Raw genomic sequence first — 22,524 nt, 5'->3', positions numbered from 1 at the left:
CCCTCTTATTTACTCTGATTGTTTGGGGTTTATGATGATCTCAATTTTTGACAGCTGAGTGTTTGTTAAAGTTTATTCATGGCCATTAACAAGTCATGGTCCTGGAACATGCAGCCACCATCCTTAGGCTGTTTGTTATAATAAGGCTTACCTCTGTTACATGGCTACCTTATTTTGGGTTCCAGCTCCAACTTATTTATCATCCTGTCACAATTATTATACTTCCAGGACTACCTTGAAAACAGATTTTTTTTATACTGTGTATGAAGGGTCTCTCTAAGTAAAATAAATGAATTGAACAGGAAAATGATTAACCTTTCTGTGTCTAATGTATCCCAAAGGGAAATGAGTTCTTAGACTCCTTTAAAAGAAAAAACATCTTTTAATGGGTTTGCCTAAAAGGGATATGGCCAAATAGCTTAGCCACCCCCTACAGCTCCCATTTTGATATATCTTAAAATTTTGTCACAAGGATAGAAATGTTCTCTGGATCTAGAGAGAGTTTAAAAAGGAAATTTCCATTATTCTGCCAAATTCTCCTCCTCCCCCCCCAAACAGTCACTGATTTATATAACGCCTATCCCAAAACACTGGGTCTCCCTCTGCTGGCCATGCAGCAACAGTTAACAGAGCTATTTCAGAGCAGTATTTGCTGAAAAACATGCTGACATGCATGTGAGCATGTGTATGTGTAAGTCTGAGGGGTGAATTAAACTAAAATGGCACGTGTTACTTAAAAAGAAAGAAAGAAGCCCCAATAATCTTGCTTTAGGAAGGGCTAGCCAGTATTTAAACTGGAAAAGAATGACCTGAGTAGACATTTGGCAGCCTTCTTCCAAGCAGTAATTAAATGGAAGAGGATCCCTCTTGATTGTTAGCTGAACCTCATTCTGCCATACCTTCTTCTCTCCTCAGTCACTGAAAATTCCTTCCTTGTGTTGTAGCTGTAGCAAGAATTAAACACAGCATGCTATGCTCACTTGACAGGACCACCACTTGACATGTCAGGGAGCTGAGATGTATTGTAAAAATAGCTCACTTCTCCATGGAATCCAGGTGTGGGTGGTTACTGTTCTTTGTTTTAATTGAATTTGTTTATTCTTGTGCTCCTAAATAAATACAACCATCACTGGTAAGGTGGTGGATCTTTCCATTTTTCTGTTAGTCCAGAATCATTGTAGAGATACCTGTAAAGACTACAGCATCATACTTTTGGAGTACTCTAATGCACATTCTAGTGGTAATTAAGATATTACACCCCAATGGGAGAGAGACCTAAACTGACAGTAAAGGGGGAACAGGCAGTGCCAACCCCATAGAAACCAATGACAGCCATGCTTTAAAATGCATTAGACCCAAAATAAATCAAGCTAGAATTGATACCAGTAGTAATGAAGATGTGGTGGCACGGACATAAGTTTCAGCTGAATGAATATGTGCTTCAGTCCTGGCTGAAGCTAGGGTTACTATGGAACAGAGTATCACAATGAAGCCAGTGGCCATACCTAGCTTCTCCTCTGGGAGCAAACTTCAGTTGAAACCAGTGCAAGCACATTTTCACTACTACTGCTGTCCTTGCTAGCTAACTATGCTGTCTTCAGACTTGCTTTTTGTTGAGCCAAGGTACCTTTGTGTCTGTTTACTTCCCAATACCTCAGCAGTATTAGGATGTATGTGCACAATATGCTCCGGGTAAAATGTTATGTTTCCTCTGTGCTAGAGTGGGGGGAAGAATGTAACAAGCTCATCTTCATTCATTCGCTCATGATGAGGACGGTCTCCTAGTGCTGGTTGCTGGCCTTGCTAGGTGGATCTGGGGGGGACACCTGGCAGAACACAGTGTGAGCAGGGACACAGTCCCATCAACTGCATCGTGGAAACCTCTTATGTATGTGTTGCGAATGCTGCCCTTTTTCTAACTTGGTTTGATCCTGCATGAGTCGTACCCAACCAGAGTCCTGTACATAAAAACACTTAACAGTAATAGTCCTTTTTTGAGTGCAATCACAGAAATGAGGCACTTTCCACCTACTGAAGGATTGTTCAGGGATATGACTGTGTTGTATGAATAGTATTTCTCCATGGGCACTCTTCCAAACATTGTTTTATGAGGGGAGAGGATTGCTCAAGTGCTAGGCTCTCTAGCCAGTTACTGCTCGTGGTGTTTAGAGATGTTTAAATTTTAAACCAGTTTAAAGTTATCACCATGTGTGAACAGTGTTGATGGCATCATACCAGGCCCTAAGCAGGCAGCCATTCTTGTTAAAGAGAGCATACGCTGCTGGCATATCTGTTTGTTAGACAACAGGATGGACAAGGAGAGAAGGTATTCACTGCAGTATCATGTTATGTGTTCTGAAAGACCAGGTCGAGGCATCTAAAATCAGACATCCAAAATGAGTTGATAATTTTAAACTGTCTTTGGGCCTCAGTTCCCCAACTGTCAAATGGGAGGAAAGAAGAATCCTTCATCGTGCAGGGGTATGATAAAAATAAATATTTTAAAGTTTATGAAATGCTCAGAAATTGTTGTGGTATGTGTCCTAGAAAAGCCTACAAAGAGATGTATATCTTCAGAGCACAGTTGTAATAATTGCATTAAATAAACCCTGAGGCACACACTGAATAAGGTAAGGATCATGTGGAGAAAATAGCCTGTGATCATGTGACTGAAGACTGGATCATAGGGTGCCTATAGATGTGCATTGGGGTAGAGGGGGCACGTTTTAATTAGAGCTGTTCCTGAAGAGCTGCTCTAATTAAAATACCTCACTGTCATGTGTATTAAGTGCCCTTCATTTCAAAATGGCTCATTCAACGAGTTTTAGTTAAAGCGCCCCTGCAGGCATTTTGAAGTGTGGAATACTTAATACACATGACGGTGATGGATGCTGGAGCATTCTAATTAGAACGCTTCAGCAGACACCATTAGAATGCGTTGAAGCACTTCTATAGGCAGGGGGGTCCAACCATTAGGCAACCTAGGCAGTTGCCTAGGGCACCAAAATTTGGGGGGTGCCAAAATTATATGCAGAACAAAATGACAGGAACATCATTCTAAATAACAGCTCTGGCCAGCTACAGCTCTACCTTGGTCTAAGACCTTTGTTTCGGTAAGGGGAGAAAGACCTCTGAAAAGATCTCGGGGGAAAGATCACTGGAATCATGTCTCCTACCTCTTCCTCTATATTGGAAGTGGTGGGGGCACCGAATCACACAGTTCACTTAGGGTGCCAATTACCCTTGGACCAGCCCTGTCTATAGGTACCTATAAAGCCTCTACACACCAAGAAGCTGAATTAAGTTTGCACCAGTGACTTGTATTTATCACTTGAGTGCAACCATAATTGGTTTCAAATGATAATAAACAAACCCCAGCTTTCTGCTGCATATGGGCATACTAACAATTTGCCAGATCCAGGACTTCCCCACCATCCCTCATCTGGCAGCATGCTTTTCTTGTCTCTTCCTTGACTAATTTTGATCTCCTCCTACATTGTCACAGACCTTCCATTTCACCCAATGAATCCCTCTCAGGGGTACTCATTTCTGGGTCTTCCTTTTACATGCTTCAATAATTTATGATAGCTGCATAAGCCCAAGCAAACTATCCCTTTCAGACCTTTGAATGCATTTTGTTTCTCTATGTACAAATTACAGTTGATATTTTCAATGTTAAAATATTGTAGTAGGATAAAAGAACTGTAAGGTGATACATACTTACAAATGGACATATACATACTTATATATCATTCATTGATGTGATATGATGTACAGAGATACCTAGATATATATGTCACAGCAGTATTTCAGGAGAACCTCTGCAGATGTATATTTAATATTTTCCCTCTGAAAGGAGGGAAAGTAGAAGACTGTCTAAACTAGAGGCAGTGAGGTAGGGCTTGTCTATACCATGCCAAAATGTGTCCCAGGAGAACCAGATTAAAAGCCCACCCTAGCCTGCTGATATGGTCCAGAGCTGGAAGTTGACTTGTGACGCTATCCTGGGCTCTTCCCCAGTGCCTGCTCTTCAACCTTCTGTCTCCAGTGAGTCTGAGGTTGAACTCTGGAGCTGACTCCTTAATAGTCTTACAGGCAAACTTCTGATCCTGGGGCAAGTGTTTGGACTCTAGTCAACAGGATGCGGTCAGTCCCATCCTCCCCAAGATCAGCTGCTAATGCAGAATAGACCAGCACAAAGAGTAACTAAGGACCTTGCAGGCTAGTGAACGCACTGTCACTGAGTTCTCTGCTGATCCATTTGAGACATTGATTTATGTTTTGACATGAGGCCTTTGCTTTATCTGACACATCAAAAAACAAAAGATCAAAGCAGACCCAATAACACCTTTTACATTTGCACAATCTCTTTTGCCCTTTCCCTTCTCATTCACACTTGGTCCCATCATGTGTAGGAAGGGGAACTCCAGTACAAAAGTGTTTGCATAAGCTTTCCTGTTCCTTATGAGGCTAGTGAATTGTATCGCCCTTTTGCTGGAGGCATTTCTGTTCTCTAAACCTCTTGTCATTGTGTTGCAGCATAGACATCAAAGACATGGTTTATAACCAAATGGGACCGCAGTTAATTTATTAACTCATGGATATTATCTGAAGACACTAAACATAGTTGTAGATTAAAATATGTGGTGCCAGGGGGAGCATAAAGTTTGGGAATTAATCCTAAATATGAAAGGTAATGACAAATGACCACTTAAAAATACCAGAGTAGTGCAACTTATTAGTCATTTTTCCTAATGATTTAATAATTCCATATACTGCCAGGTATGGGATGTCTGAGTGTATTGGGTATAAAGGAACACCAAATATGAATGTTCTCATCGAGAAAGTTGGCTTGGATTTTATTCCAGTCTTTGGTGACTGAAAGTTGTCACCCTTTGGCCATAGGGTGGCCTATGTGAATTGAATTTTCTGTTTGTCCTGTTCCCAATGGATATGTGCCCACATTAAATAACCCATCACCAGAAATGGCCCTAACTAGTAGGGTCAGCAGAGATATCAAGGAACTAATGGAGACTGAAGTATACTTTTACTTACAGGTAAGAACCATTTCCTTTGCAGTGAAATTACTGTAGAGAAGCAAAATGAATGACAAAGACTGGGGACCAGACTGTGCAAGAGACTCTTAGTGAATTTCACTTGTAGGTCATGGGTCTGAATTTGGCCAACTTCCATCAGTGACAATGAGGCACTGCTACCTGATGGCAGGCTTCTTACTTGTAGAAATAGCTCTTTCCTGGTGGAAAGATGTCCACAACAAAACCTCCTAAAACAAAGGTAATACATCTTAGAACAGTGTGAGGAACCTTGGTTTGCTACACCTGTTCTATGAATTAAACTCGAGGTTCTTAAAGTTATTTAGGCAAACAAGATTTTCAAAATCACCTAGCCCCTTTAGTAGATCCCATTAGGCATCTACATGTATTGTTAGGCACCAAAATTCCTTTAAACCTCTGGATTTTAATCTTTTAGACTATCCATAAGGCACCTTTAGCAGCACAAAATGTAGACTCCTTTAATTGAATAAGCCTACTTTACTCTTTGAAATGAGATGCTATTAAAGGTTCTTGAGCTGCCCCTTCTTGTCAGTAAGTATCCAATTTATTTATGAGGAGTATTCCAATAACATGCAACTGTAAGGCCATGGCGTTGAACTGTAGTAAATTATGTTAGCCCTCTTGAAACCACTCAGTAAATTCAGTTTCACAGGGAAAACCAGTTTAACCAGAACAAAAACCAACGTAAAGAAAAATCCAATTTAAGTTTACATATAAGGGAGGCAGCTAAGGTTCAAGAAAGTTCTCTAGTTCTGCATTATGGTTGTAACAGGAGCTGGTGAACACCGATTCACTTGTACATGGTGGGTATATTTTGTAACTTGGATCAGGTGAGGTGGATGATGCTACTGTGTGGGCGCGTCTACATGAGATACTTAATGCACCAAAGACAATCTACTGTGCATTGGTGCAGTGCACAAAACCTGTGCTAATGCACAATAGATTTAATCTAATGTGTATTAATGTAATTAAAATACTGTTCATCTGATCTAATGTGCAGTAGCACCGATTATAGCGCATTTAGTACCTGTCATTACAGGTATTAAGCTTAATGCGCTGTAATTGTGGTGCATTAATGAATGTGTTGATGCGCCCTGTGTCACATTAATCTTTATCTTGATTACACAGCCTGGGAATCTCTCCATTCCTCATTTATTTCCCCCTCTTCAAAATAGACACATTTGGAGATATTACAGCCACAAGGGGTTTGGGAAGCTTAATTCACTATTTTTTATATAGTACTTTGAGATTTTTTTACTAGAAGGGATCATCTATGTGCAAAATATTAAAGCTGTTTCAAACATTAATGGCTTGATTTAGCAGGTTGCTGTGTACTCTGGCCCTGATCCAGCAAAGCATGTAAGCATGTTCTTTAAGTTTTCTTTGTTGTTACTCATGTACTTAAGATAAGGACATAAATATAGAGATGGAATGCTTGGTCCTTTATAGAATCAAATCCTTAGTAATCAGTGAGGCCCACCCCCAAATTAATTATTACAAGGAAGGCAGCTTTAATTGAGACTCTCCATGCTTTTATCAGATTTTTAGTAGCTTGCTCTTGTTGGTATCTCTTACTAGCAAAAGCCATTTCCTTCTTTTTGAGCCTTAATGGGAATCGTATTAATAATGGATCCACTTCAGCAAATCACTTAAGTACATGATTAATTTTAAACATACGAGTACCCTTGCTGGCTTCAGTGGAATTCCACAGATTTAAAGTTGAACTGGCTGAGGATTTGCTAGATTAAGACCTATTCCTTTTTTTTCTGCTTTTCCTCAAAAGATAGCGGTTTTTCTATAATCATTCAAATGCCAAAAATAAATAAATAAATAAAAATTACAGCCATTATCACATAAACAATAATGATCTTTTTTACCAGCAATATAGCACACTTTGCAGCAACAAACCAGATGATTTGTTTGGATTTTGACAGGCTTTCTGGTTACACAACCAGTAAGCTATTAATCTTTCAGAACTCCATATACTCTGTTCTTGAAAAATGAACCAAGGTGAGGTTTTTTTCTTTTCTTTTTCTTTTTAAATAAGTGTCCCTAAGCATTTGGATTGAAATGCACTGTGTTTATTCATTAGTCATCTTCTTAGGTCACTCTTTAAAATAGTAACTCACAAGACCTTCCCTTGTGTCCTGGTTGTGTGGGTTTTGAAAAATCCACATACGCTAGGGACAGACATTCAAAAATCCTGAGCCTGAGGTGATTCAATCTTTGCAGGTTAGTCTAGCCTGGTTAGGCTGAATCAGTTTGTAAGTGTACAGACATCCCAGAAATGCAGGTGCATGCCTGCAGTGGCTCAAGCTAGAAGCCAGGGGGCATTAGAGCAGCTCTCCATTCCCTTCCACAGTGCTGAGCTGAGGTGGCATGGCCAGGCCAGCAGGATGCTTTGATTAGGGAGGGGTTCTCCCCCACCTTTCTGACTAGCCCAGCAGGGAATTGATAAATACTGTGTTATCACCCTATTAAGAAAACCATAGAGGGACATTACCAGCTACCTGTTGACTGTGCCTTTGTTCCATATGCCACAGCACAGACCATAGCCAACATGTGGTCTGCTAACTAATGCTGAGAGGTGTCTGTGCAAGGCAGAGGGGATGGGGCAATCCCTGTTCAGCAGGGAGTGGGGAAGGGAAGGGAGGAGGGAGAGCAGGGTGAAGCCAGGCAGATACCTGCAGTCTCTGCTGAGCTCCAGCCAGGAAGCAGAGGGGAGGGAATAGCTCTGTTGTGGAGCAGAGAGCCCTGCCCAGACCAGAGAGAATGCCAGGATGCTGGGGGAGTTTGGTCTAACTTAAACCGGCAAGGGGTCTGGGACAGACATTGCATAAACTGGTTTGACCCAAATCAGTTAAGTCTGATGCTACATCCAACCAGGTTCATCTCAAACCAGTTTCAGCCATTGTCAATCTGGTTTATGTGCACAGAACATCTGTTCTGTTACAGGTTTAAATCAGTTTCTGATCACTTAAACCAGTTTATTTGTAATGTCTGTCCCTAGCCATAATCTACATTTAGAAAAGACAAAGTGAGAGGAAACATCAGGTGATGGAAACCTCTATACCTTTCTTCATAAGAATATTAGACTCTCTCCCTGAGTCTTGCAGAGCAATTTTCAGCTTTTGTGTAACCTAATCCAGAGGTTGGCAATCTTTCATGAGTAGCAGGCTTCTGCTGTTGCTCCCCTTTGCAGTGCCTTCTTCCACAGTGACCAAGCTGCCTATTGTTGCTTCTGCTACATACCTCTGTCACCTTCATGTTTTCTACCTATTCCTCTGCCTAGTAGTGAGGAGGGGTGATTTTGGCAGTGACAGTAAGCAGTACCTGCTGTAGAGGACAAAAGGGGGCTGTGGAGGGAATTATTGGCACAGTGGAGAGAAGAGAAAGGGAAATGTTCAGGACAAATGTGCATGCCTCCAATCCTCCATGTCAGTGCAGGCTCCAATCTCTTCATGGGCTGGATGCAGCCTGTGGGCTATAGGCTGCCAACCCCTGAGATGATCTTTTCTGACTTTTTGTTTTTCCCTGCAGTACTGTTAGGGCCTTGTTACACCTTATGCTAAAAACTGCACAAATGTTAATTAGTTTAGTGTTGTTTGGTCCAGTGGAGCAGTTGCACATAAAGGCGAAAATCCTTCTCTGACTGCCCTTCACCTGCACAGCTGTGACTTGCCATTAGAGACTTGGTGAGAAGGGGCAACAATGGCTCATTGTTCCTGCCGGGCAGAGCGGGCCCACCACTGTGGCAATTGCAGTGAAACCAGAAAGCACTGGGGAGCTGCTGCAGCTTGATTAGACCAAACTGCTTCCCTGGGGCTCTCTGGTCTCATCAAGCTGCAGCAGCTTTGCACTGAGGACAGGGCCGCCAGGGCTTAAGCTCACACAGTCCCACTCTGTGTGGAGCCACTGTCTCAGTTCCAGCGAGATCAGAGAGCCCAATGGAAGTTGCAGCCCTGGAGTTCACTTGTTCTGCTCAGCTGAAGTCTTGAGAGAGCTCCTCGCTGTCTTCAACAGCCATACTGCTGCTGGCTGGGCTCCCTGCTGGTCAGTCACACACCACCTGAGCTCCAAGGGGCCTGATCCTTTTTTTTCTTCTCTAGTTTGTCTCCTCCCCACCGCTTTCTGCGCTGCTCCTGACACGAACAGTGAGTTGGTCCTGGTGGTGCTGGGAGACATCACAGCCACTGGGTACCCCGGGGCTGCAGCACTTGCTCTGCCTTGTGACTCTGGGGGGAGAGGTGCTGTGCTGAGCCCCACTGACCCAGTGAACCCACTCGCCCTGACTCGGGAGGCATCGCTGCATTCTGGGATGGCAGAAGCAAAGACAGGACATTGCTTTGAAGAGGCATGATTGCTGCAACAGAAGCCATTGTGGTCTTGGTAAACAGGGAAGGTAGCAACCAAACAAGGAAAGAGACTCTGAGTCAAAGAATCAAAACCATTATTGAAAGTATGCCTTTCTGTTACAGAAGTGACTGTAGCTATTTAATATATCATATCTATGAGGTGACTTTCAGAGGTGGTGCATCTCCCACAGAAATTAATGCTTAGCTATGAATGCCTAAAACCAAGCCATGGATGGCAAAACTCCACTGAGCAGAATAGCGTTAATTCTTGCTAAACCTATGCTGAACCAATGTAACGACCCTTTGGTTGGCACCTCTCCAGCTCAACCACATCAATGCCAGAGATCCTAAGCCTTCTGGTTTTAAATATAGCAACAAGATCTTTATCTTTGAGGTGTGTATGTGAGTGCTTGAGTTACTGTCTGACAGCTCAATTTATATATGTGATTGCAAATCGGCTCCAAACCATCTTCCAAGTTTCTAGAGTCAGTCAGAACTGCCTGGCTCTTCCATTTGCATTTCTGTTTGCATTTCAAACATAGGGAAACCCTGCTCTTTTCAAATGAATTGAAGGAAACCGTTATCTGTGTTCTGGGTCGTTATGTTTACGCTAATCAACTTCCTCTTGGGTTCGTTTTAGATCAGCTGGTGTTCTAGTGCCAGATCCTCATAGCAGCTGAGCATCTAAACTAGCACCTGTTAGGATCAAACCCCATTGACCTTTTTATTTAGTGATTCAGACAATAGCCAGAGTTTAGCCTCCATCTGCTTATTCAGCTTCCATGGTCAACTTAAGTAATACTTTAATACACAGTGGGCACATCTACATGATACGTTTACTGCAGAGCTGCTTGATAAACTGCACAGTGGAGTCTCCATGTCTACACATGCAACCCTATTAGGCAGCAGGAAACTAACTCTGCTGCAGGTTAATACTTGTAAATACAGGTATTATCCTGCAGCAGCATTATTTAGTGCACAGCAACACACATATGGATGCTGATGAGGCGGTCTGGGGCTCCAGTATGTGTGCTGCCTGCCAGCTAGCCCCCAACACTGGAGCACCCTCATGCCCCAGCTCCTCTGCAGCACATTGAGCCAGGCTGGAGCAGCCCCAGACCAGCAGGCTGGCCCCCCAGGTCTCCTGCCAGCTGGGGCTGCTCCAACCTGGCTCAGCATGCTGCAGTCCTGGGCATATGTGAAGATGTGGTGCCGGAGAGCAATAAACGCCAGCACAACATGTACCAGAGTTTATTGCTTTGCATTAGTTTCATGTGTAGATGAACTCAAAGAACCCAGTTTCACTAAGCCTAGGCTTGTAATGCTTAATAAAATAGTCAGCCACAAGCTTCATTGTGGATCTAAATCTGAAACAGTGAGGGGACAATTATGTGCTGCATTCAAATAATCAGTGGAAGGATGGTGGCAAAGACAGTTTGCAAGGACCTAACTCTGCTTTGACATGGGGAAAGTTCTCCCTTTGGTCTCTTGGGGATTTTTCAGATTCTGGATCCTGCATTGGAGTATAGGTTCTGTAAGGGTTGACAATTGATTTGTAAGTCTGATATGCCCCAAAGTACCTACTGGTATTAATAACTCTCCTCATAGAAAAGAGGTAAGGATAGTATTTGAAAAGTAGTCCATATATATGTATGTGTGCCTATTCAGAGATAACTGGTTTGCTCTGCTGTGTTGAGAGTTTGGGGTGTTCTGTTTCTTTATACAATTATCACAACTGGAAACAAAGCACCTACTGGAAAGGCAAGAAGGGTCAAACCCTGCACTAGTTTAAAGGACAGTACTGTGTTCAGCTCTCAGATCCCAATTGTTAATAGACACAAGACCCTTATATCTGTTACCTCTTTAGTCTTATCCTTCTACACTTCTCTTCTTTTGATGGACTTTTTGAAGTGCACTTGCACTTTATTTTTCTGTGTTTGCTATTGATTTTACTTTTTCTTTCAGATCCTTTTTTAAAATGTTCTATGTATTTTCCTTCCAATGCATGCCCCAAATAAACTGGTAATATGGAAGGTCATATGGGTTACTGCATCCCTGGCCTGCAGAGCAAACTGGGCCATATGGCCCTGAACAATCCATCAAACGAAGCACAGTAGACCCACACATTAGAAACATAGATTGGCCCATGATGCAAACTTCAGATCTAACTCTCTGTACAATTTTTCCATCTCACACTTGTGATGATCTCTGCACAGCGCTGTAAAATCATATACATACCCTACAGCTTCAACTTCAAAGTACATAAGTAGTAATATTAGAGTAAAAAAATAAAGTAGTCTGCTTGTTTTATTTGTCCATGACTAAGTGCTTGGTGGGATCTGACTTTTGATTTATTGGGTAAGAGGTAAGTTGGAGTCCAGAAGAAACTTTGTGCAGTGGCTTGGAATAGTGTTGCTTTAGGAATAGGCCATCCTGCAACTGTTCAGATGGGTAACCCTGATTCTATGGCTAATTTAAAGCTAGCCTGGTTGGGTCTAACCAAGGGGCACAATGGACACAGCTTAGGAAACTGATGCTTATGTGCACTACAGTATGGCCTAAGGCCCTGCTGGGCAAGGCAGTACATCTACACATGATCTGAACCCATCAGGCCAAGAAGTGATTGTTATGCATAAGAGCTTACAATATAAACTGGAGGTGAGACAACATGTGTATGCAGCCAACCGAAGAGTACAAGGAAACTATGAGACTGTTAAATAGAGGCATTTGCTAAGCCGCTGGTTGTATTCACAAAAGGATCCTCTTCTGTTTCCATTCCTGCAGGTCGATATCCACAGGTGAACAAAGGCACTTACATTCAGATCCCTTTGGTTGAAGAACTAAAAAGCGGGGTCTGGGGAGCCAAGGTTATGCAGAAGGAGGGCAACTCTGTTAACCTGTCCATCATGTCTGCTCCAGACTGCATTGTTGGGAAATTTCGCCTGTATGTTGCTGTCTGGACCCCCTCTGGCATCCTCAGAAACAAGAGAGACCCAGCAACTGATACCTACATCCTGTTCAATCCCTGGTGCCAAGGTGAGAGCTGTGTAGAAATCACATACATGAGTTCTGCACAAAGTTTCAGCAGTTTACCCAGGCTTTTGGTGAGGCAAGGGCCTGATAAAGCTTAGGGTGACTGTGGCTTTTGTCTGGACAGGATTTGAATGTGGTTGGTTACTTTCCAAGGAAGCAGTAGTTTTTGATTTGATTATATGTTCACTTTGGGCAAGACAGTTGGAAAGTGAGTGAGTATTCACTTTATCCTGCCCTCACTCCCCTGCACAGGCACAGCACACTCTTTCAGCACCCAGGTGGGAGAGGAGGGGGAATTATGATGGCCATGGGGGAGAGGAGTCTGCTGCTGCTGGCATAGCAACATGGCCTCGGGTTGCTGCCACTGAGGAGCAGGCAGCGGCATGGATTCCCAGGGTGGGAAGGAAGGGTGCTTCTAGTGCCCCATTCATTACCCCCCCATTCCTGGGGGCAGCACTGTGCCTCCAATCCAAACCCTCCCAACCCAGCACTGCTGGGCAGGGGGCTATGCCTGCCTGGCTCCTATGACCAAGCTGTGCCTGCCATAGTGAAGACTGCTATGAGGAGGGTACCATTCTGGTGCCTTCTTAGTTGGCACCCTGGGCTGGTGCCCTGATTGCCCCCATTTAGTTATGTTACTGCTCTCCTCATTCCCAAGTAGGTACTGAGTCTTCCCGCTGACTTTAGTGGGCTGTTCTTCAGGCCCTGTTTGTATGTGTGAAACTGATAGTTCAATAAATCCATGTTCATTTCCAGGAAACTGGCCTTCGGCAAGGAGATCAAACCATTCACATAGTGCATAGTAAACTAGTGGAACATACCGCCACAGGTTATTGTAGAAGCCAACAATTTAACCAGGTTTAAAAGCGGATTAGACAAATTCATTCCAGATTGGTCTACCAGTGGCTATTAAAGACACCGGTAGGGCTGCAACCACCAAAGTAGGACTTCCTAGGCCTCCCAATGCTGAAGATGTAAAGGAAAAGGGGAAGAGAGCAAATCAGTTTGGACAGGCCCTGCATAAATACTCTTTCCCTTAGCATCCAGTCCGTGCCACAGGGTACTGTGTTAAATGAATCTGTTCTCTGACCCACTATGGTATCCCTTACGTTTAGGGACCAACCTAATTCGTGGGGGTTGCCCCCTGATTTTGCACGTAGAACGTGAGCCTGGGCACCCATTTCATGGACAGAGTGTGGCAGGCCCCCCATGCTGCTGATTGGCCGCAGAGGCTGCCCATTATGTGGCCCCACTCCTTGCGTCTGGCTGTGAGTGCTGTCTGTCGTGCAGCCCTGCCCCTTGCCGCTGATTGGAGATGGGTGGGGCCACATGACAGGCAGCCCTCACACCCACTCATTAGTGAGGGGCAGGGGCAGCAGACATCTTGCTGACTGTCCCTTCTCCCCCTTCCCTGCCCTGGCGACCTGCCATGGCACTTGATAAGTTGTTTTTGTTTTAATTATTATTCTGTGGATTTTGCAGGCAATGTTGGATTTTGCAAAATCCATGGAATTGCATATTTGGTAAATTCCTACTTATGTTCTTATGCCTTCCCAACTAATATGTGGAATAAAGGATTAAATTTGTAGAACCTTCTGTTCCACGTTCACATGTAAAAATCAGCACCTTGTTCACATGTGCCAAATGCCTTCACAGTTTGTGATGAACAAGTTTCTTTTCTACACAGAGTGATTTCTGCCAAGTTTATTACTTGCCTTTGGTCCAAGAGAATATTAGCAATGATTAGCATTATGTATTATTTAGGAAGAGGTTTGTTAATGTTGAGTGGAATTAAGTGGAAACGACTGAAAGGAGCAGAGACCATGACTTTAGTGTATCATTTAAGCATGTTGGAAAACACTAGGCATCATAAGGCCACAACGATAGCTACTTCAGGACTTTGGGGACAGATGTGAGGGGAGGTGTATAGCTATGACAAGTGGGAGGAGTCCCAAGAAGAAGTAGGCTTGCAAATGTAACTTTCTTCTGGATAGATAATGTTCCCCCTCTATGCTTGTTATAAGACTATTCCAGTCCTAGCCAGTGAGTTGTGGCTCTGTAACTCAAGCTATAGCATATTGTTTTCAGCTGTGATGTCCCTGGTTCAGTACCCAACATGGCAACCAGCACACACAGTCACATGAAGACAAACCCAGTGCCAAAATCTTTAAAAGCGCAAGTTGCCTAGTGAAACTTCATGAATGATGTACACACCCAGTATGAGTTTGCATGTTACACGACTAGCCAGTGTACATCTGAACTCCCTGCCCTTAAGCTAAGCAGTCTTGTTGAGTATGGCCCAACAAATGCAAGTCAAATTAAACAAAAAATACCATGTCGGTGGAGGAAATAAGTAAGACAAGCTGTAAACAACGATGCAAAGCTGATGCTGAAGCCTTCAGCAGCAATAGGTAACATGAGGTTTTGCCATAAGAGAGTGAAAGAGAGCATCTGTTGTCATTGTTTCCAAGAACTCGTTAGGTCTTGTTACAATACAGTTTAAATAAGCATGCATCAGTTAGTGAGTACAAGCTAAATATAGCTTTTATACATGCTATCAGCCCTGTCATTTGACTGGCTGACAGCAGGGATACTGAAGGGTTAAACTCACATCCAAAATGCATTTCTGTTTTATCCTTTTTCTACATTACAAGTGCTGATATCAAACTGGTATTATTATACCTCACAATTTGCTGATTCGTGATCTTATGATTGTTATCATTCTTACGTACCTCTCCCATCTATTATACCAGGTACAGTTGTACTGTCCTGCATGCTTTCCTTATATACTACAGCAGATTGTACTGCTTCTGTCTGATGTTCCACAAGAATATCTTAGAAAGACCTTGCACAGATTCCAAATGTTCTAATGTACTGTCCTCTTCCACGTAACTTAGCTTTTAATTCATGCTTCTCCAGGCCTGCCTTGTGGCCTACAGCATTATGGAAGCACACAGATCCTTGATATATCCACAGGGGCTAGAAAGGTATGAGAGCTCTCGCCCACCCCAGGGGTTTTTAGACAACCCTGAACTGTTTGGACCACCACTTTTTGTGTCTACAAATAACACATGTGTTCCATTTTACAAAGGCAGAGGTTGATCTTTGTGACCTGTTTAAATATCCTGTATCTTGTTGTCTGTAACAGGTTTTGTTTTCTGCATATCCAAGGGCTTGATTTTGTTTTGACCCATATTTGCTGCTTATCCAACTTCTTTCTAGGTCATTTCAGCTAGTCAGCATCTATTTCTGCTCAGCCTTTTGGTATAAGAACACACGGGAGAAAGAATGCCCCACCACCTTTCACTCTGACCTTAAAGACAGAGGTTTTATGGATCAGCTGAAAAATATAGAAACTCAGATGGCAGCTTAAACTAGACTTTCTTCCTAGGTGAATAAATAATTGCGGGGAGGGGTATGATATGTATCATTAGAAGGAGAGAAGATTTATACCTGGAATGTAGGGGAATTGCTCATAACCTGGGCAGACTGTCACTTTCACTAGCAGCTTTCCAGCTCTTCAAAGAAGTGCCAATAGATCTCTCTGAGGTTCTTTTTAAGAGCAAGGCTTTGTATTTGTGTCTTTCCTTTAATGCAGCTGTTCAGGTTTGACACATTTTTCTTGGTTAGGTTTGCATAGTTGCCATTTTAGAAGTCAAGCTAGAAAGCAATTTTTCTTTCTAGAAGGAGAGCTTACTCCAGAAGTCACTAGATTATTTTATATGATGTAACTGCTTTTGCTGCTCAGCACCAGGCAGACTTTGCTAATTCAACTATTGCTTTAGAGCCTGATCCTGGAATATGAGTGGTGCTCTTACCTCCCTGTTTAGCGCAGGAAGCTCAAGAGCACTCACCATTCCATAGGATTAAGTGATTTCACCTGCGTGAGCTAATCACCCACTTTTTAATTAAAAACTCCCTGGGGTAATAGCATTTACATCTACCTAAATATTATTAACTTGGTTCCAAGAGGTGCCCCTATAACTTGCATTGACTTCAGAGGTGCTGAACTCTCCTAGCTATCTGGATTAGGCGTTCTAATGACTTTTGTAGAGGCTTTACCAAGAGGGCTGTATACTATATTGGGTCATGCTACCGGCTTCACTGACTGTACAGATGCACCTTGCTCATTGCATCTTTTGCTAACTGGGCAATGTGCTTAAGCTATTGCGATGTATATGTTTTTGCTGATCCAGTTATAGATTCCATCAGTTCATGTCCTTCAAATAGCCTATAAATTCACTGAAGATTATGAATAAATATGGATGGCTTAAGTCTTCTCCTATATCAGGAATCCAACTTTGTGCCATGTAAAACTTTTCCCTAGATTTGCCATTAAGATACAAATGTGGTTGAATCTGCTTGTAATGGCAGAAGGGTGAAATTCACCCAAAGTACCTAACATACTATACTGATGGTGCAGGCAGGTAGTCGTTGCTTTTCAAGCTCACAGTCTAGAGTAACACCCATACAGCTTCACTGTACTTGGCTGTTGGTTGGGTAGATTTTGTGTGCGCATGCAAATGCCCACCCAAATGCCTGCAAACTCATTAGCCATTGCCTACTTTGAGTTCTGTTGTGGCTTCAGTTACGGCACAGATCTGCACTGAACCAGCAGGCATATTTGGAGCCAATTGATGACAGACACACAAAGCTCCTGAGTTCTTAGGGAAAGTGTCTTTTGTACCCTTGGAAGAGAGATAGCATATGCTCACCTGCACAGAGTAATTTACAAGCTCCATGGAAGATACTGCCCATCTGGCTGTCTCAGGAAGTGCCAGAAGAAACCATTCCTATGCTCAGGACAGTATAGGATGTACAACTGTAGTTGGTTCCTTTACTGAGGTGTGAATGGTAGGAGGGGCTTCCTGTGCACATCTCTTACTCACTTCATTCTACCTTCACTCTATCCAAGGGAAGTATACTGCACCCTTACTAATTATCATGTAAGCTAATCTTTTCTGGAGCATTGCTAATACTTTTTTAATTTCCAAAATAAACTATTTAGTAGGAGGTATTAATTAATCAAGTTTCACTTATTTCTGTTCATCACAAAATAATTAGGAGTTGTATTACACACGGTACAGTTTTGCTACCACAACATGCTGAGAAGCAAAATAGTTCACAAACGTCTTGCTTTTTCTTACATGTGGTCTCAGTGGTATTGAAAGCTGCCAAAAATCACAGCAATTGCTTTCTAGGGACCAGCTTATTTAATTTTTCCCTTCCTAGTGAAAACACAGGGACTGTTTTCTCTTTTGGCTTTATCAACATTTAAAATATAATAAAATTAAATTTAAAATACATTTAAAATAAATATTAAGAATTGACAAAGAGTTAAATTGATCTCCACTTGATCTCTCTAAAATGATGCAGTCATGAAATAACAGGCATCTGGACTGCTGTCAACAAGACCAGCTGATATTTTTTACCTATGAAAGAAAACCACATCAGTTGTCAAGAAAGCAGTCAGTCCTTCCTGAATGGATAAGCTACCAACATCGTAGAAGATGTATTTTCCATATCTTCAAAGCTGCACCTTGCACCCATTTTTACAAATGTGCTTTAAATAAAATGCAAAGGATAATGAGTAAATATATACAGTCGGACGCCAAGTTACGCAGGGGATACCTTCCTGAAAAACACTGTGTAAGTTGAAACCGTGTAACTCAAGGCATTAAGTCAATGGAAAAGAGGGGGATAGGGACCAGGGACCAAGATTTGATAACATTATTTCATAATAAAAGGATATTTAAGCATAAAATAATGGAATTAATAGCCTTATTAAAACCTTTACTCCTGGCTATGTGCTTGTACAGAGACAAGGCTTTAGCCCTAATTGCCACACCGTCGACAACTGCTCCTTTTGTATTGGTCATTTCACTGATCGGAAGATTAAGGAATTTCTCAACCTTATCTAAATGAGGAATTCTAGTCACCAACAACACTCTCGAGCTCACAGGGGTTGTCGTTTTCACACAGTCTCTAATTTGTTGCTCATTTTTTTAATGGTATGCACAGTCGATTCACTTAAACTGTATTGGCGAGCAATCAATGTAGCACTATTGCCTTCTCTTAATTTATCAAGGATTTCTATTTCCTGGGCTAGGGTGATAGACTTATGTGCTCTTTTGGGCACAATATCAAAGGCTTTCTTTGACGCCATATTCACAGATATTCAGGGGTTAACACAACCAGAAATGATGGACAATCTTGGAGGAGATGACAAGTGATGCTAACTCTATGTAAGCAGACTCCAAACTAACAACCACTCTACTACAAACAGTGTAAACATTAAGCAGGGTATCATGTAAGTTGAAACGTGGTCACATTATATAAAGCGTGTATACATGAATCAGCATAACTCAAAACTGTGTAACTGGGGGTCCGACTGTACTGTAGTGCAATGGGCAATTTATGCAAATCAACCACCAGTCAAACAGGACTTCAGTGATCTGTTAATTATGCAACGTTATTGGTAACGTTCAGCAATGAAAGGATTCTGAGTAGAGAGCTGAAGCCTTGAATACACTTAATAATCTGTCTCCTCAAGTCCAGCTTCCCAAGGATTCTCTAGTTTTGGTCTGAGGTTTTAAATCTATGTATGCAACCTGAATTTAGAGTCATGATCTACTTATGCCTAAAAGGCAGTTAGTCTACAGCCAGCAGCAGACCTGTAAATTTCTGTACCACACCATGGCAAGATCGTGTCCTGGTGAGGATGGTGCTGCCTACCGTAGTCTATAGATTTGAGGAAGGCTTGTTCCTGTTGCCCTCTGTTGAGCCCTCTTGTTTCTGACACACTGGAGAGCAGCTGCTGGAGATGAACCCAGAGTGGCATCACTGGTGACTGCAGATTGGGAGTGTGCCTATATAGATTCAAGTGTGTAGATAGCGCTCCTTGCTATCCCCCCCAAAACCAACCACTTCAGCAGTGTAGACAAGCCCTAACTATTAGAAAAGGAAAGAGCACTATACTGTGCAATAGGCATGCATGTGTACATGTGGAGAGAAGGGTTTCAGACTTGTGGAGAACATTGGTAGCATAGTAAGCAGTAAACAATAATGGAATTGGCCCCAGGCACACAGAGAGGCTGCATGAATGACAGCGCATGTGCCTACCAGCCCAGCTCCTACAGCCAGCCTAGCCCTTGCCACAGCCTGGACCCTCGCTATTACACCTCTGAGAAACGTAATAAAAACTCCTTGCCTTTCTTTTACTCTGCTGCTAGTGCAGGTTTCGAAAGCTCCTGAATAAAACTATATCACACTTTTTAATTTTTTTCAGCCAAATAACATTTTCACAGAAAGTCTCAAAAGTGAAAATGTCCTCAACTGTTTCCTCCCTGTCTTATTCTGCTTTTTTGCAGATACCCAAATCTCCTGTGGAATCTTTTTAGCTGATGACCTACCTGGGAGGGATAGAATTGTAAAACACTGAATTAACAGCCCACTGCAGCCAGAATACTTACACAGTCATTGAATTAAATAAAGTTTATTGAAGTTGCTGGCTATCACTGCCACACTGGGAGTTCTACCACATAGTCTTATGGGTTTGTTCCAGTCAGACTGCAGTGCCAAGGAACATCAGGCAAGAGCTGTGCAAAAAAAACTGTTCAGGTTTGCAAATCTAGCAAATTTTTTCTGTCAGTTTCCTTAAGAGCAAAAATTATGAAGATAATTACATTGATGTTGATGCTAAATAGTGAGAATTATGATAGCACAACCACAGCATGTTATAAATGAAATCTGTAATCCAAAGCCACCTTTGAGATTTGTGCCAAATGGGAAACCCCTCAGACTGGTGGAGGAAGATACTGGTCAAGTCCCTAAAAGATGGAGTTCTGTTTTATATTTTACTTAATGACCTTTGGTATTAAAAAGTAAGAGTGAACTAGTGAAATGTGCTTATAACACACAAGTGAGAGGGATTATCAATACAAAAAAAGACTGGAGTATAATAAAGGAAGAGATGGATGCCCTCAAGGGATGGAGTAATAAAGCAGGACAAAATTTAACATTACATCATGCAAGGTCCTGCTACTTGGAATTGTTAGCATGGGCTTCTGTTATAAACTGGGAGTTTGTCAGGTGGAAATTAACAGAAGATATGATGAAGTGCCTGACTGGTTTAGGCAATCAAAGGATGGTAATGTGGACATGAGATTCTTTCTGTAATTGCAATAGCCTATCTCATATTTCCAGGAAAGATATTTTTAGAAGAGTTAGTGCCATTTTACAAGGTAGAGCTGAGATCTCATCTGAAATACTATGTACAATTGTGATCACTTATGTTCAAGAAAAATAAATTCAAACTAGAACAGGAGCAGAAAAGGAACCCTCACCATGGCCTAATATTTACCTAGATCCTCCGGTGGCATTTGCAGGTTGTGAAGAGCTCTACGCTGTCACAGCTACTCTGCCAGCACTACCCACCCTTGATAGTTTAAATCTATCTCAGGAATGTGTACATTAGCTGCAGCCATAACAGTGATGATATTAGAGAGATGCAGAGGTCTCATGACATGGAGGGAAAATAAATCAAGAGGAAAATCGCTGAAGGACCACGTTAGCTCAAGAACACATGATTAGAAACTGGCCATGAATACATTCAGGCTGGAAATCAATAGAAGATTTCTAAGCATCAGACAAATGAGGGTCTAAAAAAACCTTCCAACAAAAATCATGAGGCAGAAGGCCAAATTAGTCTTAAGGTGTGAGTTGATCGGTTATGGACAGAATTATGTGACATGATTACCCGGGATAGTAGGGTCTTGGATTCAATGTTTCTGGAGGCCCTATCTAGTCCTATGCTACTATTTTCCTGAGTGCAGCAAAGGTATCCTAAATTAAAATACTTCCTTTTGTTTACTTCCATATAAAAGTCTAAATGAGCCATTTTTACCCCAAGTCAAATATATATTTTTAACACTGTATGACAAGGTGAAGTCCTCTCACACAGCTGAAGTCAATGAGAATTGTGCTTTGGATTTCTCTTCTCTTCTGAATGTGCGCATCTGTATATATAATAGATATGTGTGTATGTGCGTATAATGTGTATATGCATGTAGATGCATGTGTATATATGTGTATATGTGTGTGTGTATATATATAATATGTATGTATGTGTGTGTATATATGTATATAATGTGTATGTATGTATAATATGTATGTGTGTGTGCATGTAGGGGTGTGTGTGTGTATATATATATATACACATACGTGTGCATGTGCATATAGATATAAATATGTATATGTGTGTATGCATGTAGATGCATGTGTATGTAGGCGTGTGTAGATGTGTGTATGTAGGGGGATGTGTGTGTATATAATGTACATGTATGTCGTGTGTGTAGGGGTGTGTGTATATAATGTATATGTATGTAGGGGGTGTGTGTATGTAGATGTGTGTGTATAATGTATATGTATATGTATGTAGGTGTGTGTATATATAATATGTGTGTGTATGTATGTAGGTGTGTGTGTGTATATATATAGTATGTGTATGTATGTAGGTGTGTGTGTATATATATAATATGTGTGTATGTAGGCATTTGTGTGTGTGTGTGTGTATATATATATATATACACACACAGAGGTGTGTGTGTGTGCATGTAGGTGTATGTATATAATGTGTGTATATATAATATGTAGATATGTATATGTATGTAGGTGTGTGTGTATGCATATGTATTTGTTTGTGTGTGTATAATATGTATAAATGACCTCTCTCACACACACACACACACCACCATTTCAATCCAAATTACCATTTATAGATAAACTTGTAAAGACACAGATCCTATTTAAATAGGTCTAAACAATAAGCTTTTCAGAATCAGATGCATCATCTACCCCATTATTTTTGATAAAAATGCAAAAAACAGTTCTACCACGGTGATGATACAAGGTAAATGTGCAAAGCAGCTAGTATTCGATACGGATTTGGCCAATTTTGGGGACAGTGATTCGAATCACTGTCCCAAATCGATTGGGCGAATCTGATTCAGAGATTTGGGTGCAGCCGAATCAGCTGAATCTCCAAATCGGCCCCATCCCTC

General features: G+C 41.8%; 1 protein-coding gene across 1 annotated transcript in view; it reads left to right on the top strand.

Moving 5' to 3' along the window:
* Positions 1–22,524, top strand: part of F13A1 (coagulation factor XIII A chain) — a 129,366-nt gene that overhangs the window by 24,060 nt on the left and 82,782 nt on the right. The window contains exon 4 of the mRNA XM_019522181.1: positions 12,215–12,466. Within this exon, the coding sequence (XP_019377726.1) occupies positions 12,215–12,466 (252 nt within the window). The remainder of the gene's footprint in view (positions 1–12,214; positions 12,467–22,524) is intronic.

This window comes from Gavialis gangeticus, unplaced genomic scaffold, assembly GCF_001723915.1.
Source record: "Gavialis gangeticus isolate Ggan-Ray unplaced genomic scaffold, GavGan_comp1, whole genome shotgun sequence".
Taxonomy (NCBI): Eukaryota; Metazoa; Chordata; order Crocodylia; family Gavialidae; genus Gavialis; species Gavialis gangeticus.
The sequence above is the reverse complement of the archived record's forward strand: the minus strand, read 5'-3'. Positions and strand labels throughout refer to the sequence as shown.